Source organism: Colletotrichum graminicola, assembly GCF_000149035.1.
Source record: "Colletotrichum graminicola M1.001 genomic scaffold supercont1.26, whole genome shotgun sequence".
Lineage (NCBI taxonomy): Eukaryota > Fungi > Ascomycota > Sordariomycetes > Glomerellales > Glomerellaceae > Colletotrichum > Colletotrichum graminicola.
The window spans coordinates 242,585-264,721 of NW_007361030.1; the positions used below are offsets into that span (position 1 = coordinate 242,585).

Consider the following 22,137-nt stretch of genomic DNA (forward strand, 5'->3'; position numbering starts at 1 on the left):
GCTCATGGAATTGGATCAGGATGAGGGCCGCACAACCATGCCTTCGTCTGAAGAAGCCGCCGAGTCCCAAGATCTAACCAAGACAGCCCACGATCTCATACAGCGGGCCGCGACGCTATGCGAAGAGCTGGAACATCTGCGCCATGCCGTCGAGGCACAAGCCATGAAAGTGAATAACCACTGGCACGCCTACATTCCCGGGTTCAGCACCTTCTGGCAAGCCAACATGAACCAGCATCACCGCGCCAAGTCTCTGCTACAGCGATGCCAGGAGCCTGCCGAGCCTGGTTCGGAAACCGAGGGATCATTATTTCGAGATTTTAGGCTGTTGGAAGGAGAGCTTTCATCCTATGAGAATCACTGGTTGGCGATTAAGAAGTGCCGCTCAGTCACTTGGTTGCGTTTCGCCGTGCCCTACTCGAAGCAGGGCGCCCCGCACTCTGTTTTTGTCAGTGCCATTGTCGAGAATGGGCACGAGTGGATGCGAGTCCTCAGCACGACCGAAAAGGCTCTTCTGGCTCAGATGGCCGAGGCAGACTTTCCCTGGGATGGCCCCGATGACGAGGATGATGATGTAGAACTAGCAGAGGTTCTCGACGACGACGAAACACAGATCGAGGTCCTGAAATGTGCCAAGCAGCTTTTGGCGGCCGCCCGCGATATTCATGGTGGATACAGACACCGGATACGCATTGTACTTCCCAACATTCGCCGTGGCAGAGTTCCCGCCATAGACAGATTCTTCAAAGGCATTGCAAATCTGGGCGACGAGGCAATCTTCCTTGACCTGGAATGCGCCGATGAGACCCAGACCTCGCCTCCGCCCCTCGAGATAGCCATCTCAAATCTCCTCAGTCTTGGGAACACTATAGATGCGCCACCATTGACTCCTATTCTTAATGTCGACACGTCCATCTTGGTTGCTTTGACCACGGACATCTCTCATAATCAAAGCTCCCAGAGAAAGTGGCGCCCCAAGATTCTAGAAGACGTAGTAGACGAGGCGGAGCATGGTCCCAGGCTCCCTAAATCTCTGTACCCTGTCCTCCGTGGCCACGCTCTCGTCTGTACACGTGAGGCTGCAGAGACGTGTCTTAGAATGGTGTACGATGCTTCTACGGAATCTGAGGTCGCCAGAGTGGAAATTCTCTTGGGGCAGGAGACCCCCAGGGGGAAACAAGACGATAAAATGGCCTTTCTCGAGCGGGTTCTGAGTCAAGATGGCTGGCCTTGGGAGGGAAAGGACGACGAAGTAACTGAGGGTCGACGCCGGCGCCTGGTCTCTGAGTTGCAGAAGTTCTCTTGCCACCAAGTGCCAGATGACTTGCAGCTGCCAATCCGCATCATGGAGGACTTCCGCAGGAAGCATGTGGAATGGGAAGTTCATAAGGGGACGCTGCCCAAGGTAGTCCTTGCGGTCGAGCCAACCCTCAACGACACAAACTGCTCCTCGTTCCTGTTCAGCTGGAAGACAGGCCATACAACCATCACTTGCAACCGCCACGCCGTGAGACGGTTGGGTAATCTCGTCAAGAAGATGCGGTGGTCTCGAGACGCTGAGACGGCTCCCATCATCGCCCTCGACTGGGCGAGGGGGCTGGCCAAGATCCCGTTTCCTGGAGAGGTTTTGGTGGATGCTCCGCTGAAGTTGGGTCTGCGATAAGATGCTACCGGGCTCCGGCATACCACCGAAAGTCCGCGGATACGTATGGGATTCCACTTCATCCATTGGTTATGAGAAACCTACTGTGCATAATAACAGAGAAAAGATCCCCAATAGAAGTACAACAACCTACATCTCGGTATCCCAAGGCAAACGCCACTTTTTAAGCTACCTAATGCACGTGGATGGAAAAAGTATAATTTCGCAATCCGCTCTGCAAGGATTCATGCTCAACTCACTCGTGTCAGTGGCTGCCTCTATCCGATGTGTTAAACTCAATTCGTCAGCGGGCGACCTATCACCAAGAACTACCAAGTCATCTGATAATCGCAAATGAGATCTACGAGGCTGGGGAGCCAACGCAGCGCCCAGAATATTGGGTTACAATTCCACATTATACCCGGCGTACGTCTAACGGCGTCACAAGTACCTGCAGTGTCACACACCAAGTTAGAAACAAGGCGAAATGTAAAGCACACAACCACCTTTCGATTTCTTGTTCGGTGAGTTGAAGGTGTCAAGAGAGGCCAATCACTATCCATGTATACATATCTTCGGGCAGAGATGACATGCATAAGATGCATGCAGTGCAACCCTAATCTGACCAAAGTACGAGAGTAAGATCAGGCATCAATATTTCTAAGCCCAAAGCTACCTGACAGCTCAGATCCGTCAAAGACCGGCTTCAAATAATGACGTAGTTTGATGCCGCTTGGAAATAGTTTCCTCCTCCTCTTTCCTCCTCATATGAGTGGAAATGCGCAACCCTGCGCTGTCAGGTGGGGGGATCGTAAGGATGCCCAGGGTTACCTCGCTTTTAATCAGATATCGAGAGCCAGTGTTATGACATAATACAGATAAAATGCATCTAGCCAGAAGAATATTTCCGTCTAGAAGCAACGCCAAATTAACGGCAAACGTCATTCAGTCTCGAACATGTTGGATAGTCAGGAATGATTGAGTCGTACGCATTGATTATGGGAATCCGAAGGTTCTAAGGTCGTCTTCGCGTCTACTTACAGTCAAATTATTTATTGTATCTGCTTTCTCTGCTAGACGAAGTAAAAAGAAAGCACGTTGAAAACCCCGCTGAGCCCCCTTCTTCATGTTGTCTTGATACCATCCCTTTTCCGCCGTTTAGTTTCCAGCCTGGAGAAGGTGGGTTGGGGTAGTGCCAAGATAGGTTCTTGTCGGGCAGTTGCAAGCGTGCCACCGATGATATCTAGGGAGGGTACATGTGCGCTGGAACCCTGCGCTGGGAGTTGACGATATGTGTACCACGATATCAAAGCTGGCTTGATAGCATATGTCACAATCCAGATGATGACCGATAGAATGGCGAAACACACCGGTGCTGGCTCAAATACAATAATTCCTGATTGCACTATGCCAGAAGATAGAGCTATAGGTGATATGAAGTGGAGCTATGGGATAATGAGTCTCTTTGCTGAACTAAAGCGAGTCAAATGTAGGTTTAACTCACAATGTTGATATTCCAGTACTGCAAAATAATGGCTTGATTGCTTGCAATTTGCAGGTATAGTTCTAGCTAAAAAAGAATTGTATTCGATTAGCCTGTTTATTCTTACCTCGTGGAAGTGAAATTACCTCGGCTCTGAACCGGTCTAACCGAGCCCTAAGAACATCCAGATCGGTCAAGACTTTATGGAGATCGGTTTCCATAATCGTGTTGATGTTTTGGATGGGCAGTTTCAGTTTGTTAGACGCACCATTTGCAAAGTGCGAGATACCGCCATCCGCAAACCAAGTCCATGACTCCAGTACTTGTGAAAGGGTGTCTATGAATCGATTCAGAAGGTCTGTCACCTGCTTGATCCAGTGATAGGTCTCGTCAATTGCTCTTGATTGACCTTGAGCAGATCCAAGTGACGAAACGTCTGTAGATCTTGGGATACCGGGTACCTGAAGCTTTGGAACTGTTAATAAGCTTTTTCGATAGAAGTCACAATGTTCAAGTCCGCCACTCACATAAGCATCTATCCTGTTCTGTAGATGGTAATTTACCTTGAACCACTCTTCTTTGATCCGCTTTATACGAATCATGAGGACCAGACAGTAGTACTCACGCGGATCCCATATTGGCACAGTTGCGTCAATATCTCCACTTGTCAAAGGATCATAGTAAAGACCATCGTTGATACCCGCAGCTTCGTGATATGAAAGAAGCTCCTCGTCATTGACGTCCATCTGGTCCCGGAAATACGTGTCTGTCAAAAGACACGCAGTCCAGATTGAGGAGTTGGGCCCGCTAACGGTAAGAGAGGTTTGAGCCTCGTACAAACAGTCAGTAGGTCCGCCATCGCCACTAGAGCCCTGAAAGCGAGGAAGAAATGAGAGATTGGTCGAGGAACGCCAAGGATCTCCATTGGGCTTTTTGCGTATGTCTCTCCGGATCTCGGTTCCTTCTCCCCACACATAATACGAGATGTGAAACTCGAGTTTGAAAGCGAAGGGCCCTGGCTGATGATAACATCGATGAGCACAGACTCTTGTACATGCCACGATTAAGAGAAAAAAGATAAAATTTATCTCACGCTGAAAGTACCACTAAATGACTTGCGTGACATGAGATGTTTCCAGAGGAGATCCCGGAATATAGGGGCAAAGGTCGGTGACGCAGTCCATACCAGTGCGCCTACAGCCCAAGTCCCGGGGTCGGGTAAGTAGCTAGAAACAAATCAAGGTCAGCAAGCTTTCATCTCGTGCTGGTGCTATATCATACATGCATCGGGTTTCCGCGTCCGGTAGATGATCTTCTTCGAATCGCTGGAACATTGTAGGACTGTTATTAGGGGAGCTTTCGTTTGATAGACTTTAGGTGATTGGACGTACTTTGCGTTTCAACTTCTCGTAGAGCCCTCTAGCTGACATGGGTCCACTTCCTTCTCGTGACCCTCCGACCTTGCTTCTTTCGTCCAGCCATGCCGCGAGAGTGCTCGGTACTGATTCTATGTCATTTCTTAGGATTTCGAGGGAATCATTGGTGCAAATCGAGCTTATAACGGGCCTCTCGTAGGAAGACCTCGGTGATGGTTCGAGAATCTCAAGGAAAGTATCGAGCGGTGTTTCCGAGTCGATATAATTTTCTTGTACCCAAAATATATTCTCGTCGTCGCGTGAAAACTCTTCGTGATTCCAGTCAAATTCTGGCAGATGGAAATCCTGGAGTTGACTTATCCTGGCTTTCCGCATTCTGTCAACCCCTTCTGAGGTAAGACGTACGGCGTTGACCGAAATGTTTGGTCAAAGACAAGTTTTAATAAACAAGAGTTACGACTATACGAAACGTCAGGTTATTGGAGATGTTGCGCATACACCTCGCTGTTTCAAGCCGCAGAGGAACACTTTATCCTCTCGAAAGACAGATACCACCGTGTGAGCTACAGGTTCTTAAAACAAAGGTGGCAGGTGGTAAGGCTATACGTGGTTTGGCCCGGCTAGTTGTCCTCTTTCGGGAAGGTATACCCCAGATGACAGAGTCCAACTGATGCCCGATACTCGGGTTGCCTCGTTTGGTTCCCAAGAGGTGGGCTTTCTGTTTTATTGGTAGCCTGTGGTCGACACGGCTATTCTATCTCTTCATTCGATAAACTCGACCCTCTTGGCTGCCTTTCGTTATCATTTCAATCCGGTTTCAGGTGACTATCGACGCCAGCACCAAATCCGATACACACGTCACTCTTTGTTTTGCACAAAGTATGTAAGATCAAAGTTTGAGGTAACAAATGATTTCATCGCTTCCGGTGACAGCTACAGACGCCAAGCCCTATGCTCAGGGTGGTAGATGTAATCCTCAGCCACTGTCCCAGGACGTAAACGCCAGCTAATTCGACCGCTGTAGACAGGTCTAAACGACTCTGTTCGACTTTTGAACTTTTCCACCCATCCTCCAGAAAATACGCTCCTACTAGAGCCATGTCGTATCTTGGTCAGTGAACGAAAGTATCGTCATCTTATCCTTCACATAACAAAGTGACACAGGCGCGGGCTTTTCATTCGTTAATCCACCACCCGAGTGATAATGTCTGCTTATAAGCCACTAGCACTTGTTCCGCACAAGAAAGTTAGCGGATGATGGAAGATCGACACTAGGTTTATAGATAACCATACATAACTTGCCACGACTTGAGCACCCTCTTCGATACGTGCAACACCCTCTTCGTCTGCTTCAATTTCCAGAAGAACGTGGTGACCAGTCATACGCACCCGGACCTTTGTTACGGGGCAGTATGCACACCGAGGGGTGCCACAATTGCGGCACGGGTCCGACCGAATGGGCATGGCTGCCTGCCCACAAACACACTGCTTGGTGATTTTGATTAGCTAGGCCGGCTTGGCTGACGTGACACAAGACTTTTTAACTTACACATTGCCATATGGGCACCTGCTGTCTCTTTGGTCCGTATTGCAGCGGGCATCCTTCACCGGGAAAAGTCGGCTAATGGGGTTGACCTCGGACGTGAAATTGCCTGGAAAACGACAAAAGCCGACCCTGAAGACAGGAATGAGCTGTGGCACCCGGATATTGAATGAGGCTGACAGGGCTGAAAATATCCTGACCGCTGGATGTTGCAGTTTGTTCTGAAGTATACATTGGCTCCGTTCAAGATCTGAGAGCAAACCGAATCAACTTCACTTCGGTGAAATATCCTAAACCATTTTATATTCTTGATGTGGTGGGACAACGTTGGATTGATTCAATTTCAGTGGTTATACAATTTAAATTAGTGTCTTAGGCTGTGTTCGTGCTTCTTCGTGTATTATTATGCAGGCGCCCGCCCACCAGGCTTGCCGTGGTATGTATGCTGGCCGGTGAACCAGGCCTCGCAGGAATTATTAATCTCTTTCTTCTTTCTTCTCCATTAACCTTGATACTTCTCAAATTGTCTGACGTTGCGTCTCTACCCGAGGCAGTTGGCAAGTAATGAGGCTGAGGTTCTCCTTTTCCACTGACCTACACCGTTGTCAGGATCCCGGAGGGGGCCGTGGGGGCCCACCGGCGCGACACCGGCACGGCACCGACGAAGCCTAACCGGGGGTGAAGGTTATCGCTACTCCGGAAGACCCACTAGAGGGCACGCAGCCCACTAGAAGGTATACAAAAGGAGGAAGCGTGCGATAGTGCGATAGCTGGAAAAAGGCAGATTCGGATAACAAGCCACTACTACCCCCAAGTCCCCACCGTTTACTCCTCTGATACTCGGCACGACCCAAGACCTCTGACAACCATGGACTTGGTATCTAGCAAGAGCAGTAGATTGATTGTTCACACTTGGTAATAGAGCCTTGGAGTCCTAGAACTTACACATATGCAAAATGAAACATGCTGGAGACTGATTAGTGATGGACCAGCTTTTCTTTTATAACAAACTTTGTAATAGTTCTACTCACGAAGACACGTATTACATGCCACTCATGAGACGTCGTCCTTTTCCACCAAAGTTAAAAGGTAGCAGCCAATCGTTTTTTTTAATAACAATCATCTATTCTTTGGTGTTGGGAAGTGCAGCAACGGTGTGTTCGTCACTTCTCACTTTACCCCATACTCCCGATCGGTTGTGTTAGTGCATGTGCCACTTCACCAGTACTACCCATGCAACTCTAATTCTCTTTAGCATTGCCGCTAGTATTACGGGAACTCTGGAGGGCCGGTAGAAATGGTATATGTTTTGCCGTTCAAGCGGACGATATCGACACTGTAGTAGTTGGCCGGGAGAGAGTTCTGACCTTCGAGAATTTGCGAGCACTAGTGCTGAGTGACAGTTCGTCACATATACAGTGGAACCTATCTCTTACGATAGCGTTGAAAATCTCTTCAAACTATGTCTCATTGAGTTGATGTATCTAGAAACATGTGATTTAGTGGAAACATCCCCTGCAGGCCTGCAGAAGAAACTGAGGATGGAAAAGTAAACATGAAAGCAAACACCAATATGAACGTTATCTCCGATGACGTTGCCCCCATGCATGACCTCACGCATCGCTTACCCACCACCCCGGTTCTTCCCGTTGCTCGGTTTCCATAGATCGAAACCTCCAATGCCTGTTGTCTTTTAAACAGGCCTCCCGAACCCCCCATTTCGAGATGCGGGGCTGGTAAAGTGCGACAATGCCATCAGTAATAGCAGTCATTCTCACAATGGTCGCTAGTCTTCGTGCGGCGCACCTTGGAATATTCCACTGGGACACCGCATTTTCACTTTGCGAAGCCTTGCAAATGACGGTGTGAAGTAGCCTAGCTGTAAACAACGATAGTTCTGTCTGCCTACTCAAACATGCCGTCATAGCACGGTCCCAACGCCCGTCTCAGCGTCCTGGACGACAAGTCACTTGCTGCGTTAAGCTCATAGTCTGGCGTTTTTCCTCCAGTCAGATAGCAACCTCGGGATTAATGTTGCTCTTGCCCCAATCCTGGCAGGTATTGCTTTCCGACAGGTCTCTTGATCTTTGTCAAAGGACAGTACGCGCATCGAGGGCTCGAGCAAATTGGACATGGGTCTGTATTAATGGCGATGCTTGATTGCCCGCAATTACACTAGGCGAATCATCAGCAAATTATGGGAGTGTAATTTTGTGAAAAGTAGAGGCACGTACGCATGACCAAAGAACCTTGGGTGTTTTCGGGCCTCGCTCATGGGGGATTTCCAGCCTGCCTGGCTCGGGGAGGACAATAATGTCGATAGTACGAATATTAAGCTCATATCCGGGATCGTGTGAGCTCATCTGCATCGCAACGTGTTTCTAGCAGACCCTTTTCGATTTGCGATGGTCTTGAAGGTTAAGATGATGTGCTCTACGAAGGGGTAGCTCATAGATCTGTAGAACAGTAGTTAGGCAATCATTCGTGTCGTTCCTGGTGATGTCGGGTGGGGATAATGAGGCTGGGCTGGCCAGAGCAAATGTCTGAGCCATGCCCGGTTAAAGTCAGTGATTTGGTGGCACTGACCAACGATTCGTCGCTGACGACGAACAAATCAGGGGCGTTTTCTTCGTGATTTCTGGGGGATGTTTAAGCTTCTCGACTTCGAATATGAGGGGATTGCTGTCAGGTAAAGGCCTTAAGAGAACGATCGTTCGAAGACAATGACGATGGTCCCCGTTGGCAAGTTGGTTGCATGTGGCGCAAGACGCATGTGACCTGGGGTGTCACACATCAAGATAGTGGGGGAGAACTTTCTAATCCCGCCACCTTACTGCTTACAGATCTATAACTTAGACGGTTGATAGATGGTGGCGGAGTAAATCGAAAACTTGCCGCAGTGCACATCACAACTACATAGCTGCACCATTCAAAATGTTCGAGGCTACTAGTCCGGCTAGCAAGGCGAGATACATAAGTATATTCTTAAGTAGTAACAGCATGTTTCTGAACCATTTCCGGCCCATGGACTATTAGCCTTTTTGGATATAATATTCTGATTTTAACCATCTGCGTTCAAGATTCACACGAGGCCGTCTTGAAAGACATTCAGATCAACCATTTTTATTTGCCGCAACGTCCCTCATAGAATCTTTTTAGTAACATAGGAGACTGCTCAAAGCTTGATAGCCGGACTTTCTTCTTCATCTTTAGTCTGGTAACACTGTCCACAATCATCTGAACAGAATTCTATGCAGCAATCGCTTCACCTCAAAAATCTTAACAATGGTTTGAGTGCCCATGTTATGATCCCAAGCCCGAAAGCAAAAACAATGAAACATAAAACAGGAGGATCAAATTTGACCCCGGCCTGCATCATGGTGCCAGATAGGGCCAGAGGGGACACAAAATAGAGCTAGTTAGTAGAATACAAGGATTAGCAAGTGCCAAGAAGTTCAGAACACATTAGCGATGGTTCAAATGTATGTGAGTATAGAGCCGATTCATTATAACCGCTGGACATGGCATGTCGTACATTAAGAAGCTGTTTTAACATACTATTGTTACATTCCAATATTGTAGGCCAATTGCTCGGCCGCCGTCGACAGCTACATGTAGCCCTATCTAGAAAGTCTTGCATGTCAATTGGTGGAACAGGCATCTTTTAGTGTATTCCCACTCGTGATAGCTGAGACGTACCTGTGATTTGAAGTTCTCTACTTTGATTCTCAAATCGTTCAGGTCACCTAGAAACCCTTCGAAATCATCCACGATTCGAGAAATCAAATGCAGAGTATTGCCCGTTCGGCTAGGGATATTGATATCCGATTCCATAGTGATTGATCGCGCGTCTCTTGAATGAAACCTGCGGCAATATCTGATTGTCTTTGAAAGTGCAGCTATAAGCTTGGTTAAAAGATTGATGGTTTGTATCACCCAAGCTTCATCATTCTGTACCGCTTCAGAGTGGTCGTCTATATTTCCCAGAGTTGTTTTCTCTCGTAAGAGTGATATATGAGTATCCAAGAGCTGCAAAGAAACCGTGAGTTAGCGTCAGTGGGCGAGCGGCCCTATGCCTACAAGAGGGGAAGATTGCGTAAGCTCAAGTATTGAATAAATATCAAAACTAAGATGCTACCATGCTACCCTTTGAATGCATGTTTGGCGTCTACACTAGACTTTTGGTACTTACATACTTAGAGACACTGTCATTCACATAGTGAAGGATGTTGGCCCACTCTTCTTTGTACTTTTGCATCCTAAACTTCAGAATAAGCAAGAAGTATTCTCGTGGATCTTCTGGAGATGTGCCATTTGCGGATAGATTTCCAATGCTCAACGGATCCAAGTCGTGGCCAGAGTCGTCGTCGTCGTCATCGTCGTTTTGGTCCGGCTTGACGTAGTACAGTAGCATGTCCTCATTGCAGCAATCATTTTCATCATCGTCGTAGTAGTATGTATCATTCAAGCACCATGCTGTCCAGAAGTTCAGGTTCCATCCAGTTATGACCATTGAGGTGTGGCACTCATGTAGAGCAGCTGCTGCTGTATCGGTATCGAGCCCATTACGGGACCTTGAGAGGAAAGAGAGGTCATGAGTTTTTCGGATTTGCTTGCTTTTAGAAGTCATTCGATTATCCTTTTTGTCGGCTGTACTTGTCTTGAGCACAAAGAATGGGATGTGGGACTCGAAAGTGAAACTCCTTCCGGCAAGCTATTAATAATGATGATTAGCTATTAACGGATACAGAGCACTTCTCGATTTGAGTATAACACCACATACACCAAACTCGACAGATAGGGAAGTATCCCCTTTGAGATGTTTGTAGATCATCTCTCTGATCATAACACGGTGTTGCTGTGAGGAGCTCAAAGCCAATACTCCTAGTGTCGATGGATATGGGTTGGGCAAATACCTGAATATCATTAGCTGTCATCAAGAAACTCTCTCAATTGAAACCTTTCAGACTTACATGCGTCTTATATGAACATCGGTCAGTTTCGGGTCCGACAAACGCTATTCAACATAATTGTCGGCTTGCATTCAATCGTCAAGACGATGATGCCATATTGCAAGGATACGACATACCTCTCGCTTCAGCACCTCGTCAAACTTCTGTGTTACAATTGGACCATTATACGGGCGAGTCTCGCCCGTTATAATGTTTCTGTCATGAATCCAAACTGTCAACCCTTTTGTGTCTTCATAATCTCCGTCGCTGATCTTTTCAAGTCGGTCCGAGTCGAATATCTGATTGAAGACGGAAAGCTCGTAGTTAGACCTTGAGGAGTGTTCGGGGATGTCCAAGAAAGCCTCAAGAAGCCTTTGACCAGTGGTGTTGCCCTTAGTCTCTCCATCAATGAATGACGTGTTCTCCCAGTTCTCCGGCGCCGTTGGACGATCCCAGACGAAAGCGGAAGTCTGGTCAGCCCACGTCGTTGTTTGCTGCATTGCGCATGCATGATAATGTATCTTTCAAATTTATCACTTGTGACAAGAGAAATCATGATATTGAGAAACATGGGAGTCCGGGAGGCACCTTCTCATATATGACAGTTGTCATGGCGGTATCAATGGCTTCTTGGTGTCTCTGTTGTATTGGAGTGTCTGCCAGAGATGTTGGGCTTGCATTTCTGTCAACTGCTGCCCAACTCCTCCTGAACTATGTGAGAAGAAATTTTGTAGTCTAACTGACAGAATACAGCTTCTTCATAGGGCTGAGCTTCGAGCCTCAAAGCATGAAAGGGCAAGGAGTGGCTTCTGGAAAATGTTACACTTTGTTCCATGAAGACATTTGGGCATCTACACCCAATAAAAGTTTACAACCCCACCCCCCACCCTCCTACACATTTCCTTTCGAACCACTAATATGATACTAGGCTGGTGCGCCAGGTGAGAATCGAGCGCTGAACGATAGGGTATCCTTCAAAGACCATGTGAGGCAGCCGTAGGCAACCAAGCTAGCCTGATGATCTGACAAGTCGGCGGCAGCCACGCAAGCAATGTGTTTGACCCCAAACTTTTTTTGACCATGCGCGGTTGTCTTTATTGTACAACTCAGTTGTTGTTAGGCTGTATTCAGAGTATTTGTGCCCAAAGAAGGCAACCCTCACAATGCTCCATTTGACCATTATTAGCTTGACATTGGAATAAGTTGGATCCCATTTACACAGAGTTATCCCAGCAATGAGAACCTTACACCATTGGCCCTTAGAGTTCATTCAGCTGGCTCAACCCGGCTTTGCATTGGTTCTGAATCCTTTACAAACTCCACAGAGGCTTATCAGTGCATGAAACATGTGCGTGTTTTTTGGCCCACATGAGGTGGCGGTGCTGAAGGCGGTATAGTTGGTGCAGCTGGTTGCATGACCAAAACCTATCAGAAATGAGGAGTAAATTATCGGTCAAGACAGACCAATCAAAGTTCTGGGGCTGTGTATTATCGGTCAGTAAAGTATTGCAGGTGACAAGATGACGATCTGTCCCTTGCCCGCTTGGAAAAACCCCGGTTCAACTATTGGGCCTTAGATTGTTATCTCTGGGGGCTAGTTCCGGTGAGTAAGTTGCCGAATTCTCGGATGATGAGATTTGATTCTCCTCTCGTTGGCCCATGGGCAATTCCCTTTGACAACAGAAACTCATCCAGACGTGAGGTAACCATCGTTGGCTTAGGGACAAAGTCTGCCTTTGAATGGCATGTTAAATCCCATTCGTTCCAGCACAACTGCGCCTCGTTCAACAACTATATGTTCACATCACTGATAGTGGATTCAGAGATGGCAAGATTGAATCCCTATGAGGCAATTCAAAGAATGCCCTAATGTTGAAGGTCTTGGAAGAGCATTATCAGCCACCGTGAGACCTAATTTCGTATTTCGTTGAATCGACTATTCCGAAACATCACGGCGGTTCATCCACTCAAGGATCTCCAGGCATCCCCCCCCCAACGGGTGGCCCCAGATTATGTTACCCCAATGTTGTCCAACTTGCCGCATCGATGAGAATCCATTCGCATTTTCGTTCCACCGTACTAAATACGCACTTTTGAAACCGGACAGTATGCGCATCTAGGATATCCACAGCTGCGACATGCTTCAGATTTGATGGATATGCCTCCCTGGCCGCAGTTACACTATTCAACCCTTAATCAGTAGCCGACCGCCTTTGCGAATTATCACTTACGCATTGCCAAATATATGCCTGTTTTCTCTTTGGCCCTCGTTCATTGTAATAGCCGCCGGGCATGCCGAAGAGCAACTCATCATCAGCGAGCCCCTCAGCTTCGGGGATGAGCCAATTTTCGTTGATAAGAGACGGTCCAAGTGTAGCAGCGTTGTAAAATTGTAAATAACTCTGATTGCGTAGAATATTGCCATTGATTTCGGGGATAAGAAAGAAATCGGACACAGCATCGTGCTCTTAACAACCTTAGCACGCACATATGATACTGGTTCGCTAGGATTTTGCTGTACTTATCTGAACGCATTCCTGATGTGTCCGATCCGCATTGGCTTCTGAGTTGCCCTGAAGAAAAGTGCAACGATTCTTGTAACCAATCAGGAGTTGATCACTCGGGTTCATTGATATATCGCTCCAGCTCCCCGTTCGATCGAGAAGTTTTCTTGAATAATGGGTCCATGATCCTTGCGAGTCGGACTGCCACCTGGTGAAGTCATTCGTGATCGGCGACCAGACTGCAGGTGCGGGGTCAGAATAGTCTGGTCTGATCCAGAAATGTTCACCATCAATGTTAAAAGACATAACCGAAATGAATATCACACTTGCCAGACCACAGCAGGCGGGCTGAACCTGTAGTTTTAAGTAATCAGTCAATTAGGCTCCTTGTGGGGATGAGGACCTGGTGCTGCCTTCAAATCGACAAAAGAAAAGATAAAAAGGACAAGAAGAGTCGAAGCTAGAAGCTCAGCCAGATGTATCATGCGGGGTTTTCCCAACCATTAGACACTAATGCATGTGCTGCATACATTGAATTTTAGATTGTAGTCTGTTTTTTGTTTTCGTTTTTTTTTTCTTACTGTGAGACCCCGTCTTAGTAGCGTAACCTCACCAATGAATTATGGCCCATCAGAAGAAGAACAACTTTAGGACGAACTACACGTGTAATTTAACGCTTTTCAGACGTTCTTCAACGGCTATCATGCGCAAGGCAAGGATAAATCTTGGTTCACTGGTGTGAGATGTGACGGTCCTATGGCCGTGCAAGATTGAAATCCTTTTACTGGTTTTGTGGTTTGGGTATCAAACAGGAGTGGTATGTTTGTTCATGCCCCTGGAACCATGTCCGATGCTGCATCCCGCTACTCATCCCGCCATTCATTTTACGCCATACACCTTTACCGTCTTTAGGGCTTGGGGAGTGTACATGGCCAGTCTGACCTGTACTTGTCATCTGTTACCCAAACAGTTTGGAGACACCACTATTTGTTTCATTTCTAGATTTGCCCCTTAAATGTAGCCTTGCTTCTGGCGGAACCCGGGTACTCTACCACAGCGACACGATATCTGATTGCATTGTCATCTGCACATCTTTCAGTCCAACAGCACACTGCAGGCAAGTAGTTGTTGATGTTTTCTATTTTGCAGGAAAGCGGTGAAAGAGATAGGTCTCATGCGAAAAGACACCCGTTAGGCCAATTGAATCCCGCCACGCTTTAGTTTTATGTACTCAAGTAACATAGTGCAGGCCGCCTGCATGCAGGAGAAGCACTCTCAATCAAAGCTTATTATACAAAACGTCGGCATCCGCGGCATCTTTTTCTAACCCTTACAGTATAAAACAACTTGAGACGATTGACAAATCTTTTCACCGATGACAGTAGTGAAAACTACGGCGCTCTTCACCGCCATTAAAAGATGTTTCGGGACTATTGGAATATGGCCAATAGTGGATACATTTTGTCTCAAATTCACTTCGATCAAGTGAGATTAAAGTGACACTGGCTAGCAAAAGAATCATTTGACTTTTCTGGCCACCCAAGCCTGAGCCAAGTATGCGTTCTTAGTGAGAGCCTTCTCGTTGAACCCGTACACGGCCTGTTTTCCGCGAACCTTCTCTCCCAGCAGTGTCACCACACCGCATTTCTCGCTGATATCCACGTACTCGAACCCCATGCTCTTCGTGACAGCGACAACCTCGTCCAGAGAGAGCTGGACAAAAGGTCCCGTCCCCCAGAGAAGGGGGCCGAAATTGATCCAGTACCCCCCTGGCTTGAGTGAAGCGTGGATGGCATCGAAGTAGCTCATGATGTTGCGAGCAGTGTCGATGAAGAAGTGGGTGACGACGACGTCATACCGCCCTTTCTCCGCCTTGAAGGCCGTCGTGAAGTCGCCCTCGACCAATAGGACAGAGCTGGCATTGACCGTCTGGTCGGGAAACGAGACGCCACGAAACAGATCGGCCGATGTTGCGTGGTGAGACCAACTATCGACGAACGGGTGGAGGGCTCTGCTTCCCGGTCGTGGATGCGCTTCTAGGAAACGGTATGCGAGGTTCATGAACATTGACCACTCGTTGACAGTGACTTCGAACCCGCCCAGAGCCGCAACCTCGTGGCCGAGTCGCCCCACTCCCGAGCCCGGGAAGAGGGCCTTGATATTCCGGGAGGACCGGTCAGGGAACAAGGCCGTTAGCTCATTGAGGATACACGGGAACGCGTCTCCGCGCTCACCGGTACCTGCTGTGGACCAATCTCGGACAAAGTGCTTTAGCGCTTGTGATGCACTGACCCGGTCAGCTGGCTGACCTGCATCGTCCTTGGCTTTGCTGTGGTCCGCGAGCTCTTTCTGCGTGACGCCGTAGAACTTGAGCGCCGTCTCAACAATCTCGTTGCACAGCCCCTGGTTGAGGTCAAGAAGCTGCTCCGCAATTTCGAACTTACGCGAGTATCCAATGGTCTTCTCAAGGACCTAGCCGCTAGTTTAGTCACGCCTTCGTGGAATCGCGGACGGAGACGTGAGGACTTCATCGGTTGGGACGTACTGCTTTCTGAGCCTTGGATACATGCTTGTAAAAACCCTTCCATCGACCAATCTCGGCCATATGTCGTTCCTTATACCGGCCGAAGCCAAAAAGAGCTTCTAACAGTCGATGGCGTGGATGGTTCGTGTCCCATTTACCGTGGAACTTGCTCATACGTTTCAGCAGATTCTTCCCCTCCTGTTCATGGCGAGGGCTTGGTTCTTCTCGAGTTTCTTCAACAGTGATCGTCACCTCGTGCAACTCTACAAGCGAGTCTATGGGTATCTGGACGATTCATTAGCTGGGACTTTTCCGATATAACGGCTGGCGGCATCGGTGAAGCCGGTCCTGGTTGTAGTTATTTCACTTCATTGGGTGCACGTACTGATGCTAAGATCGTGTTTTCTTCGAGCACCCCATCGGCGGCAATGTTCTTGTCCGCATTTTCGTTGCCAATGTCCACTTCGCTTCCTGTTGACGGAACACCGCATACGAATCCCAAGGCAAGCCACGCGGCTGGGTGAGACAACCTCATGGTCACTCGTTGGGTTGATGGTCGAGTTGAGGATGGGTGAGACCTGATCCGTCTAATACTGAAAGCTATCAATGAACAGGCGGGAAACGTGGCTGTCTTGAGCGACTGCTTTTCCAGAATGAGAACCTTGATGGCTGCCAAGAGAAGTGCGGAAAAATCAACAACCACGTTCCGTTCCTGGTGCCGAGCCCAAACAGACGCCGTTCAGAGACTCATGCGGTTCTCAGTAAAAAGTATTGATCAGCCCGTTCTTAGAGTCTCAGAGAGGCCGTCAGGTTAGCATGATATGCCGCCCTCGCTACTTCTTGGGTTACGGTCACATTTCCAAAGGCAAAGTAGCTGAAATATGGTTTATCTGGTGTTGAAGATGTATGTGTTCAAACTCCTAGGATTGCTATGGTTTGGCACTGCCAGGGCTTGAGCAAGCCAGATATAACATACTTACACATACAGAGTTTGGCACCCTGGCGAACATACCTTTGCAATAAAGCCATGATATGAGCGGGAGATGATGGCTGCCGAGTTCTTGACTAGCTTGTGCAGTTTAGCTTAGATTCGCCAATATATACAAAAAATAGCCCTACACACCAGCCCCGAGGAACACAAATCCCTGCTCCCCCGCAGGTACTCCGGCACCGCTCCCTTGAGCTCCGCGTTGAAGGGCACGCACAAGGCGCCGTCGGCGCCGCTGCTTCTCAACGAACGGCCGGACCAGCCGTATGCAGGCGATCTCCAGGTCCAGGTAGACCATGCCCTGGTAGCCGATGTCATTGTACAGCCAAATGCTCCACGAGATGCCACCGCTGCCGCCACCACCGCCAATCTCGCAGTAGATAGCTAGCTGCTCCTTGAGAAGGGCGAAGCGCTTCTCGTTGGTTGCCGCCGCGTTCAGGTCTGTCCTTGAATCCCGGTAAATTAAGCCTTGTTTGCTGTTCGAGACAGGCACGCCAGCCTTTTGCATGAACTCTTCCTTGCGCAGGAGGCTGTGCTGGAGCCTTCGCTTCTGCTCCTCTGTGCCCTTGTACTACTCTGTGAGAAGGAACCCTATCATGCTATAGTCACGGCAGCTGTAGACGCTGCTATGCAGTGTCGTTTCTAGGGGAGAGTTCCGAGAGTTCTATGGCGTAAGTGTTTTCATTGAGAAGCAGCATGATCTCCGGATCTATCGCGTGGGTTGCCTTCTCCGCCATCTCATACCAGGCAATTAGGCGAATATTCTCAGGGTCCGCTGGCTCATTAAGCGGGTTGTATCTGGCGACGACCTTGTTGCCGACGTAGTGGCAGGCAAGCGCTTCCTACAGCTGGATTGCGCGGTCTCGGAAGTCTTTGGAATCACTGCCAGAACAGGACCCTGCTAATGTCTGAGTTGCAGTTCCAGCCCTGGTTCCTGCTGTCGAGTATGACGTGTAGGTCAAGGATGGCGTAGATGTTCTGCTTGGCGTAGATATGGACGATGCGGTCGAGGGGCTCATAGCCAGACTTCTTGATCACGCTGGTATTGTCGATGTCCATGAAATGGCGGTAGTTGAAAGGAACCCACACACAATTGGGGCCCAGTGAGGCGTACAGCACGGCGTTATACTCTGTGAAGAAGTGGTGGATGAGACAGGTAAAGAAGGAGTCGGCATTCTCCTTGCCGAGGACCTCCGTCATGGTCGCTCGGTGCTCATGCTCGTGGCCGGTGTAGCCGGTGATGAAGTGCTCCATGTTCAGCATGCCGTTCATGCCAGCCCCCCTTGAGGAGTATATCTCTTTATCATTTTCTTCGACAATCTTTGTGCCGCTGACGCGCAGCGTCACGCGCGGCGTGTTGAACGGCTGTACTAGCATCGTTACCGGCATACTCTGGCGTGAGGTTCTGGTATGAAAGTCGACTTTGCTGGGTGGCCAGTTCCCATGAGACCAGCTTTACGAGCGAAATTCCGCCAGATCCGGGTGTAGCGGGCGTGGCCAAATACCAAGATTGGGTATGGACCTTGGAGAGCTTCCTATGTTCGGGATGTCTCCGTTTTGTCCAAGACTAAGAATCAATCAGGTTATTATTTGTCATGTGCGTTATACTTAACCGCAGCTCCAATCTCGTCCATTGGTTATGATGCCACTCGCTTCCAGCCTGAATGTATCAATGAGGTGATCTTATAGTTCAACTGCTACGGACCATGCGCACGGTCTGATGAGATTTGTCTAAGCTACGTCGTAGGTGATGGCGTCAATAGCATCAAGAAGGCCTTCTCCAGCAAGCGCCTTGTACTCTCCATGATCAGCGTCTCCCATCTTGTCTCTCACATCATTCGGCTATGAGAGCGTCGCCGGTGCTACCAATACCATAGCGCTCCGCGAGAAAGACCGTATCGTTGAGAGCGTGTCGTGGTGGCTATTTCTGTAGCCTGAACGGTTGTTGACGAGTCGATACGGATAGTGGTGAGGTCCCCTCTGGGCCGGTTCTATCGTAGCAGCAGCCTGAGACCGCCGTTTGAGGAAAGTTGTGGTTCACCGAGTTCTTTCGTTCCCAGCACCAAAGACCTTCTGTTTGCTCGTCATCGACGTCAACCCTTAGTGAAAACCCTTCGCGATCCCAATCTGCTCCATGAGATTCCCGGCGTCGCTCTCGACGTCCTCCATCCCCTTGCTGACCAAAGCCTCGACCCACTCCCCCCTGGGCCTGAACAGCGCCTCGAAGGGCTGCGGGGCGATGACGATGCCGAAAGGGGGCATGGCCATCGGGTCAATCACCCTCTTCTTCTTCTTCTTCGAGGCGGCCGGGTCGTCGGCCGGCGGGGACTCCATGTCGAACGCCCACAGCAGCCGCGCGGCCATGATCCACAGGCCGTCCCGCCCCACGTGCCTGCCGGGACACAGCCGCCTCCCGTAGCCGAACGAGGTCCTCGGCAGGTCGTCCCGCTCGAGCCACCGCTCCGGCCGGAAGTCGTCGGCGTCGGCGCCGAAGGCATCCCGGTCCCGCGTGATGGCCCACTGCGAGGCCACGACGGCGGCGCCCCTCGGGATCCGGTAGCCCATGAACTCGTCCTCCTCGGCCGCCGCGTGGACCATCCCGTCGGGAATGAGGGGCCGCCAGCGCATCACCTCGTCGATGACGGCGTTGACGTACGGCAGCGCCGCGCGGTCGGCGTACGTGGGCATCCTCGCGCGGCCGACGACGTCGTCCAGCTCCGCCTGCGCCTCGCGCATGACGCGCGGGTAGGTAACCATGGCGACGACGAGCCAGCAGAGAATTGTCACCGTCGTCTCGCCGTTGGCCAGCGTCAGCGCCGCCGCCACGAAGGCCAGCTCCGCCTCGCACAGGCCGTCCGCGCCGAGGCGGTCGGCGCCGCGGGCGACCTGCTTGCTGATGTTGTACCCGGGCAACTTCAGCGCCCTGCGGAAGTTTGCCAGGTGGTGCGAGACCTCGCGCTCGTGCAGCTTCTCCCCGGCCCGCTTCCAGGGGGAGACGCAGCGCGGGACGTGCCTGAGCCAAGTGAAGGCGTCGATCCACCAGGGGGGGGCGGTGAGGACCTCCAGCGTCGAGGTGTTGTTGAAAAAGTCCATCTCGTACTCTGTGCCGGGCTGTCCCTTTCGCAGACGGTACCCCCAAACGATCAAGCTCATGGCGCTCGCGGACGCGCGTCGGAAATCCCAGTGAGGGTTTTGGGGCACCACATCCGCCGTCTGCTTCTCCCCGGTGCCTTGGCCCGGTTTCGGTTTGCCCTCCGCAAGCATGTCGTTCAGAAGCTGGAGAGACTCCATCTCCTCAATGGCATGGTAGAGCACCGAGGACTGGGGGTTCAACCCGTGGACGTGTAGGCGCTGGTGTAGGCGGAGTCGAGCATCGTATTGGCGAAACAGCATGTTGTAGCCCTTGCACACGAGCTCGGAGACGGTGTAGCCAAAAGACCGGTTCGAGTAGTTGCTGGCCCGCTTGTTGAGGAGCTCGTGGGCCGCTTCCACGGTGGTCAAGACGACAGTGGGCTGCCCTCCCACCTCGTAGTAGGCTACCGGGCCGTAGACATGTTTCCATTGGAGATGGGTCAGCCAGCTGTAGTGGGTTGGGCTGTTGAAAAGGTTCCCGATGATGGGGAGCCGCGGCGGTCCCGGTGGCAGAGGCAGGTCTGGGTACCGCTGGCGACCACGACGGATGCGAGACACGAGCAGGCAGAGACCAAAAGAGGCTACGAGGAATAAGACGGAGAGGATGGACAGTGTTCTGGAATGCGATGTGTCGCCATGTCCTGCAAGGCCTTCCATTGTTTCCGAGGTCAGTTGAGCTTGTGTAAAGCCCGATAACGCGCCTTCTTTGTGGGTTGCATGAGAGACACAGACAATAGGAAGGGAGAGATACTAGATAGTTTTTATCCGAGGCAGTTTCGCACCTTGTCTATTTCAGTCATATTGGCCTTGGTGACATGACGTGTATAACAGACGTACGGTACGACGCCCAGGACTCTCGTCCCCGCACGGCGTGCCTCTCGCTTCGATGCCGCGGAACGCACTTTGCTGTGGACGGGGATATGAGGAAACCCCAGTGATGAGAATCTGCTGCCCTTTATTGGACGCGCATCGCCGATGTCCTCCAATGCCTATTTTCGCGAGATTTTTCGAGTTTCTGACACGGCCCGAGAGCATGTGCGATTGGCACTGCTCGTGTTCGCCACTCCTGTTCGGCCTGCAGCGTCGCAGCGCATGCTCACCCGGACCGGACCTTTCAGTTTTCGGCAATATTGCCGTTTCCCTCGCATAAAGCCATATCCGACGGCTCTCCACCTCGAGAGCGCGGCCGTTGATAATGTCAGCAGCTGCGGGAAGAACCGTGGTTCCACATCCGACCGGCGATCCTTGCCTCCGAGGAGTCTCGATAGGTGCTTGGCATGCAGAATTGAGCAGCTTGGTTGTCCTATTCATCCTCGAGAGTTGTATGAACCAACCGTGGCGATATGCGTAAAAGGGGGAGGAGGGGGGGTCCTTATTGTTGTATATGCCCCATGTTATTAGGTCCTGAGCAGCCGGCGTATAGTTGACACCATGGTCCGATTAACTGCTCAGTACTATTCAGCGTGTAGCACTCTGCCGGAGCGGCCGTGGTCTCTAGCTCCGACTCGATCATACCCCCCATAGTACTATTACCATACTATTCCTCGCTAGCGTGGCCTTTGGTGCCCTCCAATGCGGCTCCCGGGTCGAGGGATCGTCATGCGTTGGCAGTAGCAGCCATCTGCACAATCGTGGCTGTCCTGGCTGTCACGGCTGGGCGTTGACGACGGCCGATTAATGAGAGAGTAGTGAGATATCACCGATAACGCTGTTCGAGGCCGGGAAACAACAACAACAAGACGGAAACGGGAAACGCGGGTACTGATTTTGGCCTTAGAAACAATCTACCAGTAACAGGGAGCCTCTCCCAAGCCTTGCCGATTCCACTCAAACTCCGTCAACAAGAACAAATCACAAAACCGCCAACCAGACCACCCAGGATAGATATATTTTCTCGCTCGCAATGCCGAAAGAGTTTCAATTCTTGTCGATCCGTCTTCTTGTGCAGTACCGCAAGGCGGGGCAGCGCAGTCGAGCGTCGCCGCAGCAGTTG

The 22,137-nt window shown here is 50.2% G+C and overlaps 6 protein-coding genes across 6 annotated transcripts; 1 reads left to right on the forward strand and 5 right to left on the reverse strand.

The window, feature by feature from the left end:
- Positions 1-37: 37 nt before the first annotated feature.
- On the forward strand, positions 38-1,663 carry GLRG_06877 (uncharacterized protein; the record flags this gene model as incomplete). Its single annotated transcript, XM_008097417.1, has 1 exon — positions 38-1,663. One exon carries the CDS (start codon positions 38-40, stop codon positions 1,661-1,663), a length of 1,626 nt encoding a protein of 541 aa, XP_008095608.1.
- Positions 1,664-4,231: 2,568 nt separating this feature from the next.
- On the reverse strand, positions 4,232-4,555 carry GLRG_06878 (uncharacterized protein; the record flags this gene model as incomplete). Its single annotated transcript, XM_008097418.1, has 2 exons — positions 4,232-4,351; positions 4,517-4,555. 2 exons carry the CDS (start codon positions 4,553-4,555, stop codon positions 4,232-4,234), a joined length of 159 nt encoding a protein of 52 aa, XP_008095609.1.
- A 5,631-nt stretch (positions 4,556-10,186) lies between these two features.
- Positions 10,187-11,496, reverse strand: GLRG_06879 (uncharacterized protein; the record flags this gene model as incomplete). The annotated part of the gene is made up of 5 exons (XM_008097419.1): positions 10,187-10,217; positions 10,241-10,758; positions 10,828-10,960; positions 11,018-11,061; positions 11,134-11,496. 5 exons carry the CDS (start codon positions 11,494-11,496, stop codon positions 10,187-10,189), a joined length of 1,089 nt encoding a protein of 362 aa, XP_008095610.1.
- A 3,522-nt stretch (positions 11,497-15,018) lies between these two features.
- Positions 15,019-16,559, reverse strand: GLRG_06880 (uncharacterized protein; the record flags this gene model as incomplete). Its single annotated transcript, XM_008097420.1, has 3 exons — positions 15,019-15,972; positions 16,046-16,309; positions 16,410-16,559. The coding sequence occupies 3 exons, from the start codon at positions 16,557-16,559 to the stop codon at positions 15,019-15,021; spliced, it is 1,368 nt and encodes a 455-aa protein (XP_008095611.1).
- A 580-nt stretch (positions 16,560-17,139) lies between these two features.
- On the reverse strand, positions 17,140-18,401 carry GLRG_06881 (glucan 1,3-beta-glucosidase; the record flags this gene model as incomplete). Its single annotated transcript, XM_008097421.1, has 3 exons — positions 17,140-17,554; positions 17,757-17,854; positions 17,910-18,401. 3 exons carry the CDS (start codon positions 18,399-18,401, stop codon positions 17,140-17,142), a joined length of 1,005 nt encoding a protein of 334 aa, XP_008095612.1.
- A 711-nt stretch (positions 18,402-19,112) lies between these two features.
- Positions 19,113-20,801, reverse strand: GLRG_06882 (cytochrome P450; the record flags this gene model as incomplete). The annotated part of the gene is made up of 1 exon (XM_008097422.1): positions 19,113-20,801. One exon carries the CDS (start codon positions 20,799-20,801, stop codon positions 19,113-19,115), a length of 1,689 nt encoding a protein of 562 aa, XP_008095613.1.
- Between the last annotated feature and the right edge of the window lie 1,336 nt (positions 20,802-22,137).